The 10060-nt window shown below is 38.2% G+C and overlaps 2 protein-coding genes across 2 annotated transcripts in view; both read left to right on the forward strand.

The window, feature by feature from the left end:
• LOC107727820 (fer-1-like protein 4) overlaps positions 1–1796 on the forward strand; it is a 25363-nt gene extending 23567 nt beyond the window's left edge. The window contains exons 43-46 of the mRNA XM_016537817.1: positions 162–403; positions 494–795; positions 906–1006; positions 1117–1796. Of these exons, the coding sequence (XP_016393303.1) occupies positions 162–403; positions 494–795; positions 906–1006; positions 1117–1297 (826 nt within the window). The 3' untranslated portion in view covers positions 1298–1796. The remainder of the gene's footprint in view (positions 1–161; positions 404–493; positions 796–905; positions 1007–1116) is intronic.
• Positions 1797–4417: 2621 nt separating this feature from the next.
• Positions 4418–10060, forward strand: part of unm_sa1614 (un-named sa1614) — a 47819-nt gene continuing 42176 nt past the window's right edge. The window contains exon 1 of the mRNA XM_016537870.1: positions 4418–4758. Coding sequence (XP_016393356.1) covers positions 4633–4758 — 126 coding nt within the window. The 5' untranslated portion in view covers positions 4418–4632. The remainder of the gene's footprint in view (positions 4759–10060) is intronic.

Consider the following 10060-nt stretch of genomic DNA (forward strand, 5'->3'; position numbering starts at 1 on the left):
ATATATATATATATTAAATAAAGAGTTATTTTAATTAGTAATAATATTTAAAACTATTACTGTTTCACAATATTTATTTTATAAATAAATACAGCCTTGGTGAGCATAATGGACTTATTAAAAAATATTATTTAAAAAATATTATTTTTTACATTCACCAGCTGGATTAAAGGTCTGGAAGATGAGAAACAGGAGACGGACGTGCATTTTAATTCCCTCACTGGTGAAGGCAACTTCAACTGGCGCTTTGTCTTTCACTTTGACTATCTTCCTACTGAGAAGGAGATCATCTACAAGAAGAAGGAGTCCCTCTTCGCCCTTGAGGAGACTGAATTCCGCCAACCGGCTGTTCTGGTGCTGCAGGTCTGGGATTATGACCGCATCGGTTCCAATGACTTCTTGGGTTAGTGGTTGTAGTTACTAGTCAAGGGTTCATGTATGAAATCTACTGACATTTTCTAGTTAGTCAGTAAAAACATGAGTTCCTTTCCAGGATCCATAGAGTTGCGTCTCAGCGATATGGTCCGTGCATCAAAATCATCCGAGCAGTGCAGCGTCAAGATGGCCAAAGACAAGGCTGGCCCTCGCTTCTCCATCTTCCGCACCAAGAGGATGAAGGGTTGGTGGCCGCTCATCAAACTAAAGAGCCAAGAGGACATCGAGAGAGAGGAGAGGGAGGCAGAACAAGAGAAGAAAAACAAGAAGAAGAAGAAAAAGAAGTCGAGCAAGCGTAGCCAAATGAAACCAGAAGATCTGCAGTTTGTGGACAACAGTGGGAACACCTTCCTTCTTATGGTACAAGCACTTTGTCAGTGCACCAATAAAGAGTAAAATCAATGTGGTAACACTTTTGTTTACTTTGTAAAGGTAGACTCAAACTCTTCATTCATTAATGTGGTTTGCAGGGTAAAGTAGAGGCAGAGTTCCACCTAGTGATAGCTGAAGAAGCCGAGAAGAACCCTGTGGGAAAAGCACGCAAAGAACCCGAACCTCTGGACAAACCAAAGTAAGAGACTAAAACACACTATCTGTGCATATATAGATATTCATATCAGTTTGCATCTTTATTGTGTACTTACTAAAAATGTGCTACATAAATGTTTTTGTTCCCTTAAGCCGCCCCAAGACATCCTTCAACTGGTTTGTGAACCCCTTGAAAACCTTTGTGTTCTTTATCTGGAAGAAGTACAAGAAGTACATCATTGCTTTGATCATTTTGGTTATCCTGGGGCTCTTCCTCTTCCTCATCCTCTACACCCTGCCTACACACATCAGCCAGCTTATTGTCAATGGATGAGAAAGTGGAAATGCACATAAACAAAGAAATGCACTGATCAACAGGGGAAATAATTATACACGTGTACATAGCCATTATTTACTTTTAATAGGAGAGACATAAGCAATAATAACTAGAATAAGACTTTAACAATACAAACAATTGCTTGTTAAAGGTGCAGTAAGCCATTTCTGACTATCACTGTTGATATTTTAAATGACCAAAACAAACACGCCCCTACCCAAAATGATCACACCCCTATCTTGATAGCACCACCCCCAAATTCACAAATAGGCAATGCAATAGCCCCTCCCCCCATCATTAGTGGACACGCCCCTTACTGGTGATTGGCTAAGTGTTTTTTGGCGCTCAGTCTGATCCACTTTCAACTGTGTTTCTCAGAAATTGCTTACTGCGCCTTTCATAAATTCAGTGCCGTTTAATGCTTTATGATTCCATGTACACTGATGTTCAAAAGATTAAAAGAAATTAATAATTTTAATCAAATAAATGCAGCCTTGGTGAGTTTTAAAAACGTTTTTAAAAAAGGATTAAGAATTTTTATTTCCAATCATGCTGCTGCTTTTAAATATATTATTTTTTTATTTTATTTTATATGTATTCTAGGACTGTTTTGTCAATAAAGCGATATGGTATGGAAAGCATACACAACAAAAGCATTGCCTTCATTCAGAAGAAAAAATCTTTCATTTATGTCTAGACTGTCGGAACTTCACTTGTCTTTTTCCAAGATTAGGGTTTTATTTGCAGAACTAGAAAATTCAGCAATTTGAGGTTCATGACAGAAGCCTATTCTACAGAGGTACACGGCAGTAAATTTGATAAATGAAATGCTCCAGCCTGGTCACAGTATATGCTACAGTTTCAGTGACACTGCTGCTCAGTGTACTTGATGATATGACAAATAGAAACCAACATCCATAAAAAAAAGTGTATTGCATTCAGATTCAGGAACATGCTTCCTGCATCTTTAGAAAAGAGACTTTTCTCATGTAGAGCAATAATATAAAACGTGGCAGCATGTGCCTTAGTGATAGTAAATTATGTTTCAGCACTCTGTGATTCTGGGCTGATCTCAGAGTACATGATCTAAACCCACTCATGTGAGATAATTGCCTGTGATATAGAGAAGGGTAATTATATAGAATCCACCAGTGAAGCCTTACTGTCACATGGGAATACAACTAAAAACTAGCAGCTAATGGACATGCAAATGATCACTTAATAATAACCACAGTTTCCATGGTTATGGTTATACATCATCACACCTCAGTGTTACGGACAGAATGTCACAAAAAAGAAATGAACCTTAAGGTATTCTCTAAAATACTATGTGAAAACCATGGTACCTGGATATGTTAATCATCTACCATCTGATACCATCACCACGATGCGCAGGAGATCCATTTTATTTTCATCTCAGTTGTAATTGAATTGTCACTTTCATTTTATCAGCTTCCATCAGCTACAGCAACTTTTAGGAGTGAATGAATATATGAATTAATCTACAATATTTTGCAATATTTGACTTTTTTAATGAGTTTGTTTTCAGTGTAGTCACTTTAAAGTAGGTCTATATATTTTTACAGTGCATGGGTTTTAGGCATCCAGCCACCACAATGTGAGTCGTGAATGAACAGCTTGGGAATGTGCAGCAGGGGTCACATGGCTCTCTGCAGGGCCGTTTGGGCTGTCTTGGGTAGGGAGCCTGCGGCTGACTGAGTGAAACTCTAATCAGAGGAGACAGCTGGGATAGGTGACTTCCAGGCTTTTTAAAATTTTTATTAATGATACGTTATGTTGTGCTCTTTTCTACACTCTCAAATCAAAAGGCAGGCAGTGTGTGGCTATAGTCCCCCTCTTGGAAAAGTTTTTAGTTTTCTGATGTTCTCTCTTAATGTACTGTTTTGTTCGTGAATGAATCAGAATTTTGAATGAATCATTTACCTGAATTAACTGATTTCTGAAGATCCTACTGAATGAATACGCCCTTCACCGAACAAGTCAATGGGGTTTTAAATCTGAGCGACACAAGCCTGTGAATAAACAACTCACAAAATGTGAGACATCACGTTTTGAACAAAATTTCTGGATGTGCACAAATAGTTTGTAAAGAACCAGTTAAATGATTCAGTGTTTCACTAAAAACACAAAAAGACACTTGTCGCCACCTACTGGCGTAGTGTAACCTACAAAAAAGAGTCACCGAATGAATCAGTAAACGAACAGATTCAAAAGATTCGATTCTTTGGATGAATCAAAATCCCCACTGTAACTGTTTAATACGTTTATATATATATATGTGTGTGTGTGTGTGTGTGTTAAAAGTGTGCATATATATATATATATATATATATATATGTGTGTGTGTCTGTATATGCGTGTGTGTGTGTGTGTGTGTTAAAAGTGTGCATATATATTTGCACAGGTGAATGATAACATTTAGAAAATGGCCCTAATGCACACTTTTAATGCATAAGAGAAAAATATCTCATAATAGCCTACAATATCTTTATATCATAGATAGAATCTGGTGCCAGTTGCATAAACTATAGGCTAGTCTTAAAAGTTAGTCATATAAGTCAGTTACATAAAACGGTAGATCTAATTTGAATCTAAAAGTAAACTGATTACTACACTGCTAGTTGATCAAACTACTTCTTAAGACACAGTCCTAACGTGGCTATGTTTATGCAACTGGCCCATGATGGTGGTATTATTCTTTTTCAGATTGCACTTGAAAACGCCATCTCCACTACCGGATATATACTGACCACAGTAGATGTTTATAATAGTTTCACCAGTAGGCTATTAACCACCCCAGCCATTGATGTGCTTTGTGGAGACCATTGACCAACTGCGCATGCGTACTATCGAACAGTCAGCGCTAGACTGACACTAAAACCGTCCTGTTTCCTCTTTATGCGCTTTCGCCACTATAGCCAAACATAACACTGCTGCACTTTACTTGGCTGCTGTGGTGACTTTTCAAACAGCTTGACACCAACTTCCTCACTGACAATATTATCATTTTTAATGGGCTTGCTGTGAAACATTTCTTTTATAATTAGCCATTGATGTGCTTTGTGGAGACCATTGACCAACTGCGCATGCGTACTATCGAACAGTCAGCGCTAGACTGACACTAAAACCGTCCTGTTTCCTCTTTATGCGCTTTCGCCACTATAGCCAAACATAACACTGCTGCACTTTACTTGGCTGCTGTGGTGACTTTTCAAACAGCTTGACACCAACTTCCTCACTGACAATATTATCATTTTTAATGGGCTTGCTGTGAAACATTTCTTTTATAATTTTCTTAATTTTCCTTCAAAATGCCTGAGTTCATATCAGTGGACGAGTTTATCGCGGAGACTTTGGAGGACTACAGCTCTCCCACCACCTCTTCCTTCTACACCAAAATGACAAGTTGCCGAAATTCCGCCAATAATATCGAGGAGGTATGAGATTATACTTTCATCTGCTGCCTTCGGCTGTAATCGCTTATGTCTTTGACAGTTAAGTTGTGCAACATTATGAATGAAATGAAGGTGTTCTGTCCTGTCCGTCAGCAGCAGCAGCAGGTCTCAGTAGGCTATGTCTTTGTGTCTTTATCCTGTTTTACGCTGCTTTGTTTCAATGCAGAACTGCTTAGTCCAATGAACGTGTTGGCTTTCATGTATTTTTCTCCATGAACACTGCTTCAAACATTACTACAGCAGACACTGACGCTCTTTGTCTGGTTGAATCCATTGGGCTGAGCGCAGCCTATTTCCAACACCACAAACCATGTGATTTCAAGCTAAATCCTCAATTAAAATATAGAAAATTATTGTATTCATATAACCAGTGTGCTTTTAAAACAGTTCAAATTATTAAATAGCATGTATCCTCTCGTTTTCATGTGGTGCTGTGACATAGGCTACTACAACTGAAAGAGGAAGGGTAACACATTTCTTTGCGCGTTAACGTACATTTCCTCGTCGTTATTGCACATTAAGTTGCACCGAACACTTTGCAATCTTTCCGTTTTTGTAGTAATATATTTCACTTTTTATTTCGCATTTTGCCGCTATCTCGCGCTTCTTATCGCCCATCCCTCGTGCGTCAATACGTGCTTCTGCTGTATTATAACGAGCACGTGCCTTTCATCCAGCGTTTATTAAGCTGCATAAACAAAAGCCGGTTTAGGCTTCATGGACCTTTTGGAGCTAAGGAACCAGCATATAATGTTTCTGGATCAGCATCCTTTGTTGTTGTTGTTGCTGTTGAAATAACCTTCCCATGAACCAATCATTGCCCTCTGATTTTAGGGTTAGGGATGGGGTGATTGGTTGATAGGGATGTTGCTCCAGGATCAGCAAAGGATGCTGATCCAGGATCATATCCTGTTAGTGAAGATCATATTGTACAACGAAAATAATGTTTGGGTGAGGTATTTTCACTGCTGTTTGCCAAGAGGCATCATTAGTGCATTTACAACAACAAAAAAAGAATTAAATCTATTTTTTATTATTTGTTTGTTTGCTTGCTTTATAAACATAGCTTATTTATTATTTAATTTGTATTTATCATATGTATTTGACCTGAAAACAATGTGATTATTTTACTAATGTATATTTTGACACAACACAGGTCATCCTCTTCCTAATAAACCAAAGCTAATTTTTATGCACATTGGTCTACATTTTCAGACCCCCAGTTGTGCCAATTTGAGGCATACAGCCGGGTCAGAGTGGTAACAATTGAATGATGACTGCTTTAATAAGAGTGACATAGTGGAATGTGAAGTAACCATGGTGATGACCTGGCCTGTGCAATACACAGCCATACAAATTGAACAGTGCACTGCATTACATGCTTGATTGTTTGGGCTTCATGTGACAGGATGGGACCCTTAATATCTAATATCGCCTTGCACACGTGCAGCCTCAGGGGGGTTCAGGACAAAAGCGGTATAAGAGAGTCTGAGTGGTGGTCTGGTTTTTCTTCTGAAGAGTCAGCCACCACTATCCAAACCATTCCTCATCCTTCATAACCTTAAGACTGTTCTCAGACCAGACTTCATCAATGAAGGACACCTTTGTGTAATCTGCCTTAGTGCAGATTTACAGGCACTGAAGTAAATCCTGCTGCTCAAAACAATTATTAGAAGCTCTGGAGGGCAAGCATATGAAATATGAATGACTTAAAGGGATAATTCACCCTAAAATGAAAAAAAAAAAAATGTACTCACCTTTGTGTCGTTCCAAACCTGTATGATTTTATTTATTCTTTGAAACAGAAAAGAAGATATTTTGAAGAATTTTGTCCATATTATCTAAGTTAACAGAGCGTAAAACAACACTAGACCTCTTTGAAAACACACACACACACACACATTTTCATGTTTTAGGTGAACTATCCCTTTAAATAATGAATGTTATCGGCTCTGTGATCAACGCTCTCTTGGTACAAGACTTGTTTCATTCATTCAATGTTGAATCTCACTCGCCTTCTAATATTTGAACTCGCCACCAACCTGATAGTTTAGAAAATTAAAGAGGAGGAATTGAGAGGGGAATAAGACAACACAGATGCTTTGCCTTAATCTACACTGACCTCAAGAGAGATAATGGGAACCCCATGCTATAATAGAGTCTGTGTTTAGGTCATGTGACTTAATGACAAAGCAGGAACTGAAAAGATTTCCCTGGACATTTCTGATGATGATCCAATACACACTTCAGCTATCTCTCTTCAACACAAGAGTGCTTGTGTGTTCCCATTGTATGTTGCCAAAAGTAAATTGAAATGAGAGGCGATTGGGGATTAGCAGAGGCACCGGAGAGGAATAATGAAAGATAATTGGAGTGCTTGGATAATCTGCCGCACCAGCAGGAGTAGCCGAGGCTCTTGTGGCACACCTTGTTTTTCCCGTATAAAGTAATGCAGAGTTACCCATTCATTCAGAATGGAGACACCTGATATTACTATTATCTTCATTCCTGGAGCATTTGGGGAGAGTAGGATGAACAAATGCATAGTAGGGTTTTCCTCAGGTTTCTTAAAGGTTCACTCAGTATTTTTGTTTTCTAATAAAAAGTTTTAAACATCGTGTTTTTTAAAATAATACTACCAGGTGCATCATTAAAATAAAATTGAATTAAATTAATTCAATAGGTAAAAGGAATTGATAACCCATTTGACTTAGCCCTGTAGCATTGTTTCCCCAGGGACCAGTTAAATGCATTACTGTCAATTACTGCAGTGCTTAATGCTGTGAAAGCCAGTTTGATGCATTTACTAGTGATTTCGCACTCATGGATCCCATTTTCACACAGGACAGTTCAATGAAAACACTGTCATTGTTTACTCACTGCCATGTCATTAAAACCTGTATGACCTTTTTCCACTGTGGAACATAAAATAGGCCTATGATATTTTAAGTGTCTCAGTCAGTGCGTCTCACTTACAGTGGAAGTCAGTGGTAACCAAAACTATTTGTTTATCAATATTTCCTTAGAAGAAATTCATACAAGTTTGGAATGACATGAGGGTGAGTTAATGATGACAGAACAGTTATTTTTGGGTGAACTATCACTTGGTTTATTTTAGTATGTCATAAAGCCCCGTCGTGGCCACACCTTTTCAAAGGAAGTGGCATCAGCATGTTATTTTATACCATAAAACATCTGCTGACTTCATGATAAACCTGCTCGGCATTCTTCATGCTGCTGAGCTTCATCTGAGTGGGTTTTATGCTATTTCTGAACAAGTGTGTGTGTGTGTGTCTGTCTCCGACCACTCTCTGTCTTTAGAGCACTGTAGACACAAAACAAATAGCATGCCTTGCCACATTATATGAAAGTGAAAAAAGTGAAAGTGAAGTGACATGTGGCCAAGTATGGTGACCCATACTAGGAATTAGTGCTCTGCATTTAACCCATCCAAAGTGCACACACACAGCAGTGAACACACACACACACCCGGAGCAGTGGGCAGCCATTTATGCTGCGGCGCCCGGGGAGCAGTTGGGGGTTCGGTGCCTTGCTCAAGGGCACCTCAGTCATGGTATTGAAGGTGGGAGAGAGCGCTGTACATTCACTCCCCCCACCTACAATCCCTGCCGGTACGAGACTCGAACCCGCAACCTTTGGGTTACGAGTTCGACTCTCTAACCATTAGGCCATGACTTCCCCATATGAGACCCACTGGTCTAAATGAGTGGTCATAGCACTTCTGGACTGCGTTTTTATGGGCTAACCCAAATACCAGTGGGAAAACGACCAGTCACCTTTTACCTTATCTTGCAGTTGACAGTTAATAACTGTGAGAAAGTGAACTCATGGTGGTGTGATATTGTTTGAGTTTCACTTCTGGCCTTCTTGGTTAAGTAGCTGAAAACCAGCAGTGGTGAAGAGAGTGAATTGTGTGGGCTTTGCTTCATTAAGCACAAAAGAGGGAGATAAACATCTGGTTGTGCTCCTCAATTATAAAATGCCTCAGAGCTCAAAACATTATTACTGCATGTCTCATGGTGAATTTGTGACTTGAAGCATTGGGGCTTTTATGTTTTAGCACAGAAGCTGTTCTGTTGTGGTGAATAATTAAAATTTTTTCGATAAATTTAAACACTGTTTTCTCCCAAAGGAAAATAAATAAATATTGGAAAAAGGAACTGAAAGATAATAATAATAATACAATTTTAATTAAAATGTGAGAAACAGTATTAGAGTTACGTCTTCACTGGCGCTTTGTACAATGACTGGGAATTTTCTTGGTGAACTATATAATAACATTTTTTAAATGCCATATTATAATATTATCACATATTAAGGTATTATTTCATATGAGAAAACCAGATCAATTTTGGTTCAGCTAGTCATTTATTTCTAAATTTAAAAGGGACATCGGATGAAATTTGTACTTTTTTAGCTTTTAGGTTAGGTTCTGGCGTGTCTGCCAGCTCAGAAAACCTGAAAAGAAAACACGCAGCCAGCTTGTTATGGGCTCTCTGAGTCTGAAACGGTGTCATCTAGCGAGATGTTTCAATTTGCAGCCAGTTTCTACGTAGATAGCTGGCTATACTGATTGGCTTCATCACTCTGTCTCCTCTCCACCAATAAGCTGGTGTGTGGTGCGCGTTCTGGTGCAATATGGCTGCACATTGGTGGTGGTTGAGGAGATTCCCCCCTTCCATGTAAACCCAGAAATGCGCTATATAAATGTAACAAATTATTATTATTATTATTATTATTATTATTATTATTTGAATAAGACCACCTCCGAGCCATATACAGAGTCCAAGGCAGCAATTAACACAGAAGAGAGGGGTGGGGTGTCTCATTTAAAGAGACATGCACCGAAACGGGTCGCTGTCAACAGAGGTGTTATTGACAAGGTAAAAAGGGTGTTGTTTTACATGAACATTGAGGAATTTTAACCGAAGTATATTGCAGACATTTCATAAAGACCCTAAAGGATCATACCAACTTGTGGAAAATGGGCATCCGATGTCCCATTTAATTTCCTATATTATATTCTAATATTACATATTATCCTATATTAAGATGTGAGAAAATTATTATAAAATGTGAACATTTGCAGTTTTACTAATAGGAAAAAATATTTGTATATATTTTTTTTTCACAACTATCCTCATAATTCTAAATGTTATATGCCATATTATATGGCACGTACAAAAAAAGTATATTATATATATATTGCACATAATATTATATCCCATTTTGAGATATTATTTTATAAAAGTATGAAAAATAT

This window comes from Sinocyclocheilus rhinocerous, unplaced genomic scaffold (assembly GCF_001515625.1).
Source record: "Sinocyclocheilus rhinocerous isolate Xijiao unplaced genomic scaffold, SAMN03320098_v1.1 scaffold576, whole genome shotgun sequence".
In the NCBI taxonomy this organism is placed as follows: Eukaryota; Metazoa; Chordata; class Actinopteri; order Cypriniformes; family Cyprinidae; genus Sinocyclocheilus; species Sinocyclocheilus rhinocerous.